The 16,550-nt window shown below is 36.7% G+C and overlaps 1 protein-coding gene across 2 annotated transcripts in view; it reads right to left on the bottom strand.

Moving 5' to 3' along the window:
• LOC129762213 (monocarboxylate transporter 12) overlaps window positions 1-16,550 on the bottom strand; it is a 63,855-nt gene that overhangs the window by 26,989 nt on the left and 20,316 nt on the right. For both annotated transcript variants that reach the window (XM_055760265.1, XM_055760267.1), the window contains exon 2: window positions 4,492-4,883. In XM_055760265.1, coding sequence (XP_055616240.1) covers window positions 4,492-4,612 — 121 coding nt within the window. In that variant the 5' untranslated portion in view covers window positions 4,613-4,883. The remainder of the gene's footprint in view (window positions 1-4,491; window positions 4,884-16,550) is intronic.

The following is a 16,550-nucleotide window of genomic DNA, read 5'->3' as shown; positions in this document are numbered from 1 at the left end:
AAATTTTGATCCCTCCCTACACTCTGTCCAATTTCTATAGAACCAGGTGATGATCATGCTGATTTGTGTCATTGTAAATAAAAAATGCTTCAATTTATATTCTAGTTTGTAGGTATTGGTGACCACCATACACTGCATGATGAGTGTGTGCAGGCGCTGAGCGTAAATTGATGTTTTTGTATTTTTCAAGTTTCAAATTTGTATGAGACCAGTTACATTTTCCGTTGTTTTAGTTGTTTTGATCAATAAACCAAGACAAATCGATGCATTTCACCAAGAAAATGTTGGTATCAGAGAAATTGTTTGTTGAATTAGGCGATCCCATCAAGTAGTGCTCAATTATCTGACAAATCCTCAAGAATACGGTAAGAAGGAGAGAGCTCCACGTAAATCTGACCGGGATAAGCGGGAACTAGTTAGAACTGCTTCGAATACCTTAAAATCGCCTATGCAAATAAAGGAATATTGGAATTTATATGTTTCTCGTGTGACAATTCGTCAAGTTTTGGTAAAAAGTCCTCACATAAAGAGGGCTTAAAAAGTTGAAGCTCCTAATCGTACACCATCTCATATCGGAAGATGTCTGAGTTTTGCCAAAGCTCACATGAACCTACAGTGGGCATGGTATATTATGAAAAAGAATATTTCCAAAAGAATATATTTTGCTATATACATCGTGATTTGCGGGAGGAGGAACAGTATTTTTGGTGGAGGCTCGTGCATGGTTTGGGCGGGATTCTGTGCAACCGGAAAGCTTGTTAAAAATCTTAGGGAAATCCTTGTACGCAGAATTTACACTGAGGGAAAGCGGTACACCACGATTGAAGAGAGATCAAGGTCGCAATTTCAGAAACATGGAAGCATATCGAGAAATCCGTTCAGCAGAATTTGGTAAATAGTATGTCAACACGAATTTTCCAGGTTATTAGCCGAAATGGCAAGGTTGCCAATTATTAACATGTAAATCAGCAGATCGTTTTGAATTTTTTTATTGATAATACTTATGAATTTTGAAATGGTCTTATAGAAACTGGACAGCTGGAATTATCATATTTAAGCACAATAAATAAACAAACAACTCTTTTGAACGAAATTGACGTTAAATCTATCTTTCCCGAATAAAGCCAATTAACAACTTTATTGAGTTAGTTATCACTATTGAGTTATCATTTATTGAGATCAGCACTGACACTATGTACCATAACTTGGTGGTGATATGTATGTAATACTATAAGCTATTGTTGTAAATTCAAAATCCATGACTTAAATACCCGTATTAGTCAAGCACTTTACTTCATAACTTCGAATTATGTACAATAGTTCATCTCAAACAACTAAAAGAAGTTACGAGAGAATTTTCACTCAATTGGCCAACGAGTTTTGCTTGTACTCGCGTACAGGATTGAATTCATTACGTTTCTGGTAGACCATCGAGCTTCGGAAATTTTCTGGAGGCGCTCAGTTTCTAGTTCATGCATAACGACGATTTTAAAGAGCTAGCATTTTGGGTTTTAATTTATTAATTTTTGTTGATCGGATCATTACATGAATTTATAAATAATTGCTATACGCATTTGAAAATCGTGAAACTCTTTGAAAACATTAGTTTAGCATTAGTTTTCCATCTAAAGAAAATACGAATTTTCAGTTCAGTACCTTCAACCACCATTCTATCCAACTGCCATAATTGCAATTTTCCCGTTGATTGAGTGCCCAAACTCTAGAATATTTTGGTTGGGGAGGTGTAATTAATACATGAAATGGAATTAGAATAAAACTGAAGAGCAATACAAATAATTTCTAGAGTAATGTTAGAAGAGACATCGAAGGATCGAGAATAACCACGACTACTAATAGACCCAATCTGCTTTTATTTTTCAAAAAGAAGATCATTTGGTATAAGATTATAATCAAAATGGAACGAAATCACCGTTATAGGCTCTAAAAAAGCATGGGCCCACTAAGTCGAGAGTTGTTTGGTGTAATATTGCCTTACAAACACTTTGGAAGTAATCTATACACACAATTCCGAATGGTATAAAAAATACAGTTGCGTCTCGTTTATATCACGTTAAAAAAAATGGAAACGTGATACATTCGAAAAAGTTTTTTTTGCACTAAAAAAATCTGCGTTTTATCTCCATTATGTCTAATTTATGCACTTTTTTCACTGTGACATGCAAAATATATAGAAAAACATTTATTACATTATTTATCACATGAACTGTAATGCAACATAGTATTACACAATGCAACATAACATATCGAGATTATTGTTGCAAATCTTTTCTCACAGCAATTTTTGGTATATTTCTCGTATACTATAAAAATTATTTGTTCTACGCTTTCAATCTAATAACACGAATTATTTACTGTCATTCTGTGTGAATCATCTTCTACTGATCACATATTTCAGATTTGTTATTTCCAGTTGAGATCTGTATGCATATTCTTCATCTTCCTCAAAATCAATGTCCTCAATCCTTTCTAATTGCCCATTTTCTATACTGATAACATGTGACACTGTGACACATTCTTTCTTCTTCGAGTTACGGAGAAACTATTCGAATTTCACAAGCAGGAATCATAAAAAAAGTTTGACATGGAAACAAAAACATGGTGCCAAGACTCGAATAGTCAAAAAATCTAAAATAATACATCTTTCAACATTTTCTAGCGTATTTTTCAGTGTTTCTGAATTTAACATGATCGAGGATTCTAATTTTTCACGGTAGATTAGTTTTATATTTCGAATTATTCACTGGTACAGGTTGAGCAATAGATACTGCAATTGGCATTCCAATGTTATGCCAATGTTCCAATGTTATGTACAAATTTCTCAGTTTGCTAGTGAATCATTCTTTTAGTTTCATTACAATGTTATTTTCAATATCCAACTTTCTGGTGCTCAGGTCACGTAAGTCTTGTTATGGAAGGGGTCACTTCCTATAACATTCAAGTTGGATATCGTGAAAGACTAGTCAAAGCTCATATTTTTTTAACATACCACCGATTGGATTCACGTCCCGGAGGATTTTTTATCTCGCCCATTTGTCGTTCCAAGGGAATAAGTACAAACTTCAGTTCGCAAAAGTTGTTACAAAAATGTATCACCGGTTATCTCCAAATGGAACTTCAAAAATTGACGAAATAAAATACTGTACTTCTGATTCTTACACGGATCAAAATCAAGAAACGGCACAGGCCGTACATCTCATTCCAAATAAAAGAGAAAGGTGCTCAGAACCATCCATAGTTGTTGATTCTGAGCTTATGAAAATAGTACGAGAGGCTTTCAAAAGAAATGCGCAATATTCGATACAAATTCCAAATAAAGAAAACTTTCCGTAAACTACGTGAATACGGAATACGATCACTGGAGCTGGTATGAATACTTCAAAATATTTTTTCTGCATGATCCTAATTTTTTGCTCAATAACTCAACGACGAATTGGAATTTGCATATTATTTCTCTTGTTTCTAAAAACGTGATAAAAACGAAATACAATCGAGAGTGATATAAACGAGACGTGATAAAAACACCCTGTGATCTAATTGAGACATCACTGTATTTTGTATGCGCTATTGTAGAATTAGGGTAAATGTTGTTGGTTTGTCCAGTCGAAAATATGAATTTGGTTTGTCACTTTTTTGAATGCTTTAATTCAGCGCACCTGTATCAAATCAGGTATTCAAATATCTTCAAACATATAAAAAAATTGTTTTTTCCATGATTTACCGTAGTTTTACAGTTTTACTGGATTCACATGTTTTGAAGGTTTATAAAGTTCACCTTCACGCGCAGCAGTTTGTATGTGGTGTCCTTCGCGAGTAGCAGAAATGAAGTTTCTCTGTACTGAGCGCTGTTCACTTTCATAATGATCAAGAAAAAGCAATATTTTGAAGAAAGCCAAAATCATAATGGGTCAATGTGATGACAGTAAACTCAGAGCAATAAGAAATGTAACATCTATTTGAGAATTCGAATATCTTCGTTCAAAAATGGTGGTTTTTGGAACCAGATTTTTGATCATTTTTCGGACAAACCATGATCATAATTTCTCTTTGAAAAAAATTGTTATAAATAAAAAAAAATTGGATAATTTGAACGCATTATGGTATTTTTAAGAACTAGAGACTTGGGGCTTTTCAACAAAACCCAAACTCGTCACATGTGATTTTCTCTATATGGAATATATATGGAAAAATGTCCACGTGGACAACTGGGGGATGGGTAGAGTCAATGTCCACGCTTGTTCACGGAGGTGGAGGGGGTGGTTCTAAAATCGTAGTTTTTCTGTCCACGTGGATGTAAGTTCAAGATGGGCTGAATTGCGATGGAACGGAAGTTATGCAGCCAATATATTGACGCCAATAGATAATAGTATAATTTACAGCGTAATGACATTCAAGGTCCCATAATATCGCTCGCATCATCTCTTATCTATGCTATCACATGTACTTCATAAGTTATCTACCCAATAAACATACCTATCTTCTTCTGGCTGTCACTCCTAATCAGGTCGTAGTCATTCGATTGTTTCACAGGACTGTATCCACCGTTTTTGTTAATCAATTTACCCTCGTTGCACTCTATACTCTCCTCACCCATCGTGTTGCGACCGGTGTTGGCACGCCGCTATCTGATCAATTATCGGTCGTCAAGCGAGGGTTTTGCAAGCTCACATAGGCAACAGTATTTGTCTCCTCGAGAGGAACGACCGGTGATTCGCAAAGGTTGTTTCGCTAATGGGTCACAATCATGCGTGCGGCCCGTGGTCCACTCCAGCTGTACACGTAATAATAGTTACGAGAGCACAAAAAATTGTCATCACTCAAATGGTGCCTCCAGATGAATATCAATCAAAGCGAACAATGGTAATCTGTGGAATACAAACGAAAAACAAACAGGCAAAAATAGATTAAACACGTGATCTAGTTTGTGATTTCAGCAGCAATGACAACAGATATGATTTGCTAAACAAATATTTGGGTGGCTGGAAAACAAATCCTAATCGAGTTTTTATGACATATTCACAACAAGCAGAAGATTACAGCTATCTGCGCAAATTATTCTTTTTTGTTTAGTCACTCTCACGTCGAGTCACTGTGATGCGAGGCGCATTAGCGAATTTTTGTGTAATTATTAGCGAATTGTAAAAACTTTAAAGAGTTCGTTGCAATTTTAATATCTCAGATCATGTGACATAATTTTTGCACGCTATAGTTAAACACGTTCCGTTCCGCATCCAGAACAGATTCAATCACCGAAGTAGCAAGACAGATAACGAAATGAAGCCACATACTCCTAAGCTTCAATTTGCAGGAATTTCATGCATTCAAGAAAAAAACCTTCCGTATCTACTTATGTAAGATTTCTCGGATGATATTGCATGTCGGCCTCTACACCACTTATGCCTTTTTTAAACGCAGAGAACACGATCCCATACTTTGTAAATAGATGGAATCGTATCGCTGTCGACACAGTGGGATGAAATCGATCTCGATGTATCAAATTAAGAACAATGCTAAAGTCATCTTGCAGATATAATAAGAATATGAATATAAAAGTGACCCATTGACACGATGGCCTGAGTTCATGAAATATGCCAACTTCCACACGCTTGTTTCCCGCTGTCACATTCTTCAGGCATATTTATGTGTATGCAGCGACGTAAATTTGTTTATAAAAGGTCACATAGTGCAACATTTGTGACCTTGCTCTACCTCATTGCTGGTTGGCAGCACTAGGCCAAGGTGAACATCGCTAGGCTTACCATGCCAAACCGGCACGGTAAAAATATTCAATGGCGTGACTTTTCAACTTTGTGCTCCATGGCTTCGAAAATGATTGATATGTTGATTTTTTTGGCTGCTCGGCGGAACAATCATTGGTTTGGGTTGAACTTGGAACACGCAACCACATGAACGGGGTTCGTTGACTCGGTTGAGTGTTGTTTGTTTCTGTCTGCGAAGACTGAATTCAACCTGCCACTCAAAGTTGCTGCACTTATTGATTTTTATTGAATTAAATAATTGCCATCACCAAATTTGGAATAATAAAGGCCCGACACGTAGGCAAGGCAGAATCGTCTTATACGTTGGTCGCTTGTCAAAACGGCTGTTGTTTAACGAATGGCGTGTATTTTAAAAATAAACCAATGATACAAACATTGCGATTCTTAGCCTGAAACCGTGATGTTTTACGCACTGCTAGTTCAATTACAGCGCTTCTAGTGGTCAGTTCTTAAATGTTTTGATAGCAGATTGTATAGAAAGTTATTCCCTTTCAGTGGTGGATTATTTGTTACGATTTCATCAGTTTAAAATAATATGAAAGGCGAAAGAAAAAATTATAGGATGTTGTGTCCAGGATACGACCGCATTGTTGACGTAGAACTATGCTGTTATTTTATATAAGTCACTTGTTTATACCTTCGGATATTATTCTATAATGCTGTGAAATTTTAGAAACAACTGCTTAGTAGAATAATCTCTGAAATGATTTTTTCATTGTAGAATCAGTTGACGATAATTGATTGATGATTCATTCTTGCCTTCGCAAAACAATCGTATGTCGCAATTTATTCCATGCCAATGCATTGAAAATTTACCTCGAAGGCTATTCCGGTGGCCTTTTTCGAAATTGACATAGACTAGGCTACAGTCGATTATATACATGTTGCACCAGCATCATTATTCCATATCTCATAACTACATCAATATATCTTTGGCACTTCATGTAAACAACAACAATGACAACACTTGCAAGTATCAAATATCATGCTACATGTTATTTTGTATTGCCTCAAAGGAATCGCACCTCTAGATATCGTTCGTACAAACTAAGCGTAAACCAAGCGCCAAACAAGCGTTCACCATAGCATGCATACAGAGCCATACATTGGTGGCTTGAAACTACTAGCAATATAAACATTTCTCATCATTTTGTTCTATTCTCAAAAGAAACGCTTCTGTTAATATTACTGGCCCCGAAAAGAGTTGCATTACTTTCTCATGCTCGAGAGAAGCGCAACTGTCACCCTTAGTGGAGGAAGTCAGTACAAAATCTAATCACATACAAAATTCCAGAACATTTACTTTCTTGATGACTAAACAAGAGAAATAAACTCTTTTTGTTAATAACAACCTCGAAAAACAGTAGCAATGCTTCATTATGATCAATATTAGCGCAAATGCAATCCTAGTTGAAGGCAGTTTTGCGACTGACACGCGAACCCAAATAACTTATAACATTCCAGTAAGACATTCAAGATGCTTGGTATTCCCAAATAAATTTTTGGTGCACAACCTTAACGTCTGCTTCGCCATAACGTCAGCATTAAGCATTGATGCATTCTCAAAGGCACCAACGAAGCCCTTATGAAGACGGAAAATAAACAATGTTAACTGCTTGGAAAAAGACTGAATTAGGCCACACAGCTTGCACTCTGCTGTAACACCCATCGATGCGAATTCGTTCGTCAAGAGCGATCGCATTCACCACCAGCGGAGGGAGCTTGATTTTGGTTGCTGCCAAGTTGGATTACCACGAGTGGGGTCCAAACTTAGATCGAAGCGCAGCGAAAGCAAAGTGAACTGGATTACGCAACAGTCCAATGCCGAATGAAAGTTTGCCTCAGCGAGATCCACTGTTTATTCTCTAGGCAAGTATTCCCCTTCATTCTTCTTCTTTTCCTTTGTTCACGGAGACTTTAAATCCTACGATTTCTCCTCCGTTGGTCGTCGATAAGTTGCTCGTTATTGATATCTCTGTTCGGGAAAGCACTCAAATGGACAGTACAAATGTATGGGAAAATAGAAACACTTAAAGTTTTCATGAATTTTAACCATTTACAAACCAAAGGATTCTATTGTATGGCATATTAAACAAATCTTACGGAATTTCCGATTCGTTTAGTATGTAAATCGCCAAAATCCGTTTGCGGCAAAAATAGTTATTAACGTTAACTTTATTTCATAAAAACGTGACCTGTTTTCTGATTTGACACCCTTAATGAAAGACGTAGTTCTACGTCAAAAGAAGAATGTTTAGGTTCAAAAACTACCGAAGTTCTTGAATTTGGATAAATCTACCGTTGGCAGTTTCTTCCAACGTTTCCGTGATGAAAAAATATCGTCCGGGTGGATTACAATGGAATATCGACAGCTGTATTGGAACTAATTGAAATCAATTGGTACAAACGCATCACTCCCGAATGGTGATATTGCAAAAAGATATAATTCAAACAATAGCACATTCTGACTGATTTCACCACTCTACTGGGTTTTCGTGAATATGGCCCAACAAGAATAAAACGTTTTGTGCAGTAAACCAGTTGGCATCCTACAATTGCCACAATTTGATTTGGAGATTTCTTCGCGAGAAGCAAACTGGTCACTTTCTCTTCTGCCTACTTCTAACCGATAAATGTAGTATATTGCATCACATCATTCTTTACACAACTTGACAGACGATGTTCAAAATTATGCATACCAAAATATACCAAAAAAAATGGTAACTACCCAAAAATGAGTGAATAACATTTTCGCATTTTTTTATGGGACATGCTTGACCTGATCACGAACGTTACTTCACGGTGAAAACAAAGTGAGTTGTATACAACGTTATTACAGCTGCCACCGTGTGTGTAGAATCCGGGAGAGCTCGTCCGTCGTGACAACTTTGATGAGCTCGGTGTTATTATGAATATCACGATACTGTTATGTCACAGAGAAAAATATGTATTAGGTGTACCGGTAAGTTTCTTCGGTTTTACAACAGATGGCGTAACTTGATTATTATTCCAGTGAATCAAATTTCCAGACATTCGTTGGAAGGCTACTGTCATTGTGCGTCTTTTTTAGTATATGCCAAAAAGTTGAAGCGTAAACAACATAGTTTTTTGTCACTTCGAATATGTCGAATTTCGTACCAACGAGAGTGTTTTTGTGAGGAGTGTTACTTCATTACTTCAATACGAAGAAAAAAAAACTGCGGAAAGTCATCGCATTTTGGTGGAAGTTTATGGTGACCATGCTCCAACTGAGTGGGCGGGTCAGACATGGTTTATACAGTTTAAAAGTGGTAATTTTGACATGGAAGATGAAGAACGTTCCGGACCGCCAAAAAAGTTTGAAGATGAAACGATCAAGATCCGTCACAAACGTAGCAAGAACTTGCAGATACACTTGGAGTAGCTCAGCAAATCATATCCGATCCTTTAAAAGCAATGGGAATGATCTAAAAGATAGGACATTGGGTGCCGTATGAATTGAAGCCACGAGACGTCACGTGCGAACAACTGCTCCAACGGCATAAAAGAAAGAGTTTTTTGCATCGAATCGTTACTCGCGATGAAAAGTGGGTCCATTACGACAATCCTAAACATCAGGCAATGTATGGATACCCCGGCCATGCATCAACATCGACGGCCGCGCGGAATATTCACGGGCAGAACGTTATGCTGTCTATTTGGTGGGACCAGCTGGGTGATGTGTACTATGAGCTGCTAAAACCGAATGAAACCATTACGGGGGACCTCTACCGACAATGATGCGTGTGAGCCGTGCACTGAAGGAAAGACGGCCGCAATATGAACAAAGATGAAGCTCGTAAAAGATGAAAAATTTGGCAAGTGCATTTGGCATTTGCGTTCTGAAATTTGTTGGAACTTGAATACACTCATACATTAGTAGAAATAGAAAGAAAGTCACCGCGTTCATCTCATAACACTGATTTAAGAAAAAAATTATCATCAACGTGTGATTTCTATATTTTTTTCATAAATTAATTGCCTACTCCAGTATTTGTGAGTCCTTTGTATTGACATATTCACAATAAAATTAATATTTATATAATTTTACATCTATTTATTTTCATGGGAATATGATGTCAAGTTTACCCGTAGTCAGCCCCCAGATTTGTTCGGAATCTTCCAGACTTGGTAAAGGATCTAGATATCCAGACCGTCCTTTGTCTAGTCCAGACTTTCCGCACTATGCACAGATTTTTCCAAATTTAAACAAAAATTCTGCAAACCAACTCATGGAAAGCTAGCTTATGCTAGTTTATTGAAACAGTTATTCAAAATGAATCGCTGATTTTACCGAAGGGATCGGGAGGCCAGACTGAGCTGGCTTTCTCAGTCATATATTTGGCTTCGGTCAAACAGTCTATGAGCACCCTTAGTAGCCAGAACTAGCTATTGGAATGATGGTATACTGTTCGTGAGTGATTGTATAATATTTATGACCTTATACAGGTTACCGAAACGAATTCTAGAACGTTGTATGACGAGATGGATGAATTACTGAACTACTCATTAGGGAAAACGTAAGCGATGGAAAAATATCTATTGATCGGAATTTAACGAATTTAAGGCCAATGTATCAACTTCAACTTCGGTTATGATCAATCTGACCATGATGGACTCGTCCAATGTCATTAGAAGAAAATATCAAACCATTCTACCGTTTACTGTAAATTTTCTCAATCTGGTTCTCAGAGAAATGATTTAGCAAATTGATGAGGAGTTCAGAGAGCTGCACAATATTGATGTTTCATACTATTGTCCGGATGAACGAACCAATGTAGTCGTGTTTTGGGGTAAAGTTCTAGTCACAACTACCCGTGGTGGTGAAACGGCAATCCCGCAATTAAGAAAATTTATTCCAAAAAACGTACTGAATATCGAAGAAAGTGGTTTGATGCAAATGTCTGCAACCATTAAGTTTAAGTATAATGCGTCGATATATGAGAAGAAGAAATAACTGTTAAACCATGTTTTACACATCAGACGTAAAAATGTTGATTGATTGATTGTGTTGGATTATAGATACTTTAAATGTTTGCAGTTCTAGTCCTAAGAAGGGCCCTTGTGGACACACTCAATCCAAACTTCTTATTCACCTGCCTTGAGAAAGGTACTTCATTGACATTGATCATCCGCAAACCATGTCCGCTTCCACAAACATCAAAAAACGTTCTAGTGAAAACGTTCAATAATATTCACAATAATTATAAAAAATGTCGACAAAAACCCAGACAAATCCAGATTTATGATTTCCCAACATCCAGATTTCTGTACAATATACCGGGTAACCCTGACTTAACCATTTATAAGACCGTGGAAACTAGGCAAGGAATCGACTCAAACTTCAGAGAATATAATCCTTACATGAGGAAGAACGCGCTCTGAAATCGCGTTTTTTTTCCATAAAAATGACTTCCAAAATAATATCCTACATTTATAGCAGTCCTAAGAAATGGACTACTGTCAGTTACTTTTAGAAGTTTTTGGTTGAGCGATATATTGAAATAGTATTTCAAATGCGGCAAAAAAATATTTTCTGTGAGTGGCAATATAGTTGTTAAGGCCTTATAACAGGTTAACCATCCGCATCCGCAGTCTTTCAATTAGTAAATTTTGTATGAACAAGACATATAGGGGTCTGAGGTATCACTTAATTCTGGAAAAGGGGCCTATTGCCTAAAATAGTTTGAAAACCCCTGGTCTCATAAGATCGGTGTGAGATCAGTGTGTTTCGGGTCATTATCCGGTTGAATGTAGTAATCACGAGAGAGATCCAATTCCTACACGGAAGACTGCAGGTTACGTTTCATTATGTTCAATTAAGCCATCTTGTCCATCGCCGAATCGACAAACTCCATGGTTCCAGTTCCAGAAGCCGTCATTGTACCATACATCAACTGACTGCCGCCGCCGAATTTTTCTGTGAGAACCAAATGCTGAATATGGAGAACCATTCCTGGCTTCCTCCACACCAATTGTCTTCCATCCGATTCAAAAAGATTGGTTTTGAGTCTCATCCGTATAAAAGACTCCTCAGGTCTGTTTACATATACCTTAGCAAACTCTAGTCGTTTTTGTCAGTCAGATAAAATACTCCTACCGTTTATATATTTTTCACAGAAAGCTACAGCATCACTACAGTGAATTGCAGAAAAAAATATTCAGAATGTCTTTGAATTCATCGTACATACTTTGAAATGAATCTTTGTTCATCATATGAGGGAATCGATTATAGCTATATTTACTATAGTTTCACCATCGAAGCTGCTTCTACTTTGAATCTGACGAGCAAATATTAGAGAGCATCTTATTATATTGACTTTGTATTCAAAAAGTTCCTCTTGAGTAATTCGAGAATGTAACGTATTTCTCCATCAATAACTTTGCGGTCACTAGTACATACACATCATACACATCATGTTTCTCAAACTTTATCTTGTTATTATTTCGATAAATATTCTGGGCCCATGAAATTATCTAGCACTGTTTTGAAAGGCCTCAAAATATTCGCGGGTAGTAAAGATAATTCGGGATTTTCACTCCGGAATAGCTTATTCAGTCGATATGCAACGATTGTACATATTGATAAAAGGTTTGGTACAGTTTTGTGTTAGGACATCTTTTATGACAGTTCTCATATCCAACCAGGAAATTATTGACAGTATTTTTAACGGATAATTTTCATTCTGATAAAGTAAAAAGTACAAAAATCAGGAGAAATCAGAATCGTATCTGAAAAATCAGACAAATTTGAGTGTTCTTCAGGGTATCAGTCAATTTAAGAATTTACTTCGTTTTGTTTTGGTTCGACTTTTCTTGATCCGAACCGACTTGTTTCGGTTTCGGTTAGTCTGTGTGGATAAATTTAATACTCAATACTGCAATGTTTAGAATAGAGATTTTTTACGTACGACTACGTATTTCAATCAGAAAACAGGTCACGTTTTTATGAAATAAAGTTGACGTTAATAACAAATTCTGGTACGGATTTTGGATTTTTTTCTGATTTTTTGGAACGGATTTTGACGATTAGCATACCAATCGAATCGGAAATTCTCTAAGATTCGATATGCTATACATTACAATCTCCTGATGTGTAAAGACTTCAAATGATGAAAACTAGAAATACAGGTCGGACTCGATTATCCGGAGTGTTAATTTTTTTTCACGATAATCGAATCCTCCGGATAATCGAGTCAAAACAATTTTTTTTCTTTATTTGTTTTTTTTTGCATGCATTGCAAACTGGCTCTACATTAAAAAGTACGCTACGGAAGACGATTCTGATGCTTTCATTTGAAAGATGAGAAAATTTAGTACAGGATATAGCAGTGGAACAACTAAATTAGTGAATTTTAATAACATTTTGGAAGTGAAACACTTAAAAGTTAATAATTTTTAATGTGTTATTATTAATTTTATCCTAAAAATTTATATTAAACTAGATTGTTTCTATCAATTAAAATGAAGTTCTTTAACCGCTCCACAATTTGTTCTTTGACGCACAGAAGTTGTGCTTCTTAATTTGGCTGCAATATCGATATAAACAATTCCTGGTAAAAATTCAAGCAAAATCTTAAAAAATCACGATTTTATTTTAGTCAAATCATTTCATTTGATCCCAATACTGAGCGGATTGCAAAAAATACATAGTCGACCATTTTGTTGCGGCGACCTTTTCGAATTTATGTTGTTCATAGTGTAGTGTATTCTCCATATCAAGCCATTCAGCCATTTTTTTGCGAATTAAATTTTTCAAGATCATGGAATACGCAGTTTTATAATGACAGTAAAATTAAATGTATGTTCCAAATTTCAGATATCCATGCGGCCATCTTGAAATTGGATTTTTCATTATCTACTTTGTTCTGCTAGTCGAGAACTTTGTTTTGGTACATTTTTGGGCATTTTTCATGAATAACTGTGTTCTACTAGTCAAGCCTTTTCATTTGATACCCATTTTGATGGGGTTCTGAGAAAATAGGTTATCCGCCATTTTGTAGTGGCCGCCTTCTTAGATTTGCATTTTTCATAAATAACTGTATTCTACTAGTCAAGCCCTTTCATTTGATACCCATATTGATGGGGTTTTGAAAAAAATATATATGGCGTCATCTTACGGTGGCGGCCATTTTGGATTTGCATTTTTCATAAATAACTGTGTTCTACTAGTCAAGCCCTTTCGTTTGATACCCATATTGATGGTATTCTGAGAAAATATGTAATCCGCCATTTTGTAGTGGCCGCCATCTTGGATTTGCATTTTTCATGAATAACTGCATTCTACTAGTCAAGCCCTTTCTTTTGATACCCATATTAGCTATTCAATATAGAATTATTATACAAATTATTCAAAATATCCGAAAATCAAAAATAAAATACTCCGGATAATCGAGTAAAATTCCGGATAATCGAATCCCGGATAATCGAGTCTCCGGATAATCGAGTCCGACCTGTATTACTATTTTTCCATACATTTGTTCTGTCCATTTGTTTGCTTACTCAACCGTGCTGTCAATAACGGGCAACTTATGCAGCCGCGAGAATAGAAACAACGAAGAGGATAATGCAAAGAGAATATTTTTCGACGTAAACTCCATCCTGGCACAGTATGTACGCTGTCGCTAGCGTTGAAATATTGCATCTCCTTCGGGGAAAACTTTCACTTCCCGTTTGGTGGATATCGAAGCAACATCGTTGCCGGCGAGCGTCGAGTGGGAATGAATTGTTTTTCTCATTCTGTTCATTTTGTGTCAACTTCGTTTCCTGTGAACACGAGCGAATATTTCACTCGTTGTGGATCTGGCATTGCAATTGCATTGTATCGATCATTGCCGGCTCACAAGGAAAATTACTCTTCTGCTGGAATGCTATGTGTGATCTAGTTTCGCGTTCCAGTCGCAAAATTGCCTCCACCATGGACCTACGCAATACGGCCCCTTTCGATGCAACTATCTCCTACCTTTCTAAATGGTTTTAACCGAGAATTCTAGGAAACGGCCTAACACTTGGTATTTACAAATATTGCAATGTTTGTTATTTGTATGGGTTGCCAAACAAAAAGTGAAGTGGTTAAGGAATGTTCAATAGCGGTGAGTGTTGTTAGAAAAAAATGTAATCGCATGTGGCCGAGTGTGTGTGTGTGTGTGTCAAATGCGGAAAAGACCGCCGGAAACGGGAAGAATACTCAGTGCAATGCGTGCATGACATGAAGAAACAAATTGCGACACTTGACCTCTTCGTGTATTGTTCTCGTAAAGACAAGAGAGAGTCGCTGTTTCTAGAATTGCCAAGGTTTAATGATTTACCCTTGTCAGGCTCACCGAAAATAATCTAAAAAAATGATTTATGAATTTCTCTGCATTTATTAATAATATCCGAAGTGATAAACAAGCAAATTAAGTGAAAATAATGCGTAGTCTCATGTCCTAAGCGGTCGTGTCTTTGATACAACCCCCTACAATTTTTTTCAACTTTTAGGAATAAATAATTAGCAAAAAACTTTTCGCGAAATTTTCTTGCGCGCATAGTTAGTTAATTGTGTGTGTTTTTAATATACACCAAAAGAAGAAATGAATTCAGACTATTTTGCACCAAATAAAAGTAGAGTACCGTCAAGTAGTATATGTACACTCAATTTGCGATTGACTGTATGGATTTAGCTTACCGTATCACTCTTCATTGATATTTCATAACTTTATTACCCAAAAACACACTGGTTGATTTATTTCCAGGATGAGAGAGTACAGTCGGGCTAGACTAATCACATATCAAAACAAGCTATCTAATTGGGGCATTCAACACGCGTGATTCCTATCTCACTGAATGTCAATGTAAATAAACAACAACTGTATCACTTGAGCAGGCATTCATTAGGCATCCAAAATCCGCTGGAGTAGAGGCTAAAGTGTCTCTTTCCAGGAGCAAACAAAATGCGCACTAAATAAATGCGAATCAGCGAAATCCAAGTCCAAACACGGGCAAGTGTGTCACTGTTGCTGCGGTCGCGTGTCCAGCGTCGTTGACCTTTCGTAAACATAAGCATGACTGTTGTGAGCAGGGGTACTATTATACTTCCACGTCGTTCGTAATACTATTAGACAAAGTAAATCGCCTGTCAAGTGATCCTTCCGCCAACGGAACATCACTTCCACATGCCAATTGAACGGGTCGGACGGGTCGAACGGGTCGTTCGCATCCACACAACTTTTTTTTTGTCTCTAACTTCTGCCTTTGTCTATTACTTTAACCGTTATACAATGATGCGCGTTTGTGTTTGCATTTCCGTGAGGGTTACGTTCGAGATTTGTAAGATTATCACCTGTTCCACCTTGCTCGGAGAAGATTGCTTATTTACGAAGGGATTCTGTTTATTTCTTGTGTGCACAGCCTGTGTAATTGAGTGCCGCTTATTTGATGCAACAGTCAAGTAAAGTTACATTGTTTCACTGCCTCGAGAAATGTTTTATGGAAGAGTGTGGTGGACATTTTAATGGTTTCATTACATGTACATCGCAAATTAATCCAATTCATTCAGTATTTCCTCGTCATGAGAACCGACAAATGCATCATTGCAGTTTTATACCCGGAAATGTGTTCTACACATCTAGCGATATGTAGATCTGAGAAAATTAAGATTATTTTATGTAAAAATTTCCCAATAATTTTGTTCATATTTGTTTAACAAACCAAACCAAGATCCTATCGTGTTACAAAATAAGAGTTTATTCTTCA

This window comes from Toxorhynchites rutilus, chromosome 1 (assembly GCF_029784135.1).
Source record: "Toxorhynchites rutilus septentrionalis strain SRP chromosome 1, ASM2978413v1, whole genome shotgun sequence".
Taxonomy (NCBI): Eukaryota; Metazoa; Arthropoda; class Insecta; order Diptera; family Culicidae; genus Toxorhynchites; species Toxorhynchites rutilus.
The sequence above is the reverse complement of the archived record's forward strand: the minus strand, read 5'-3'. Positions and strand labels throughout refer to the sequence as shown.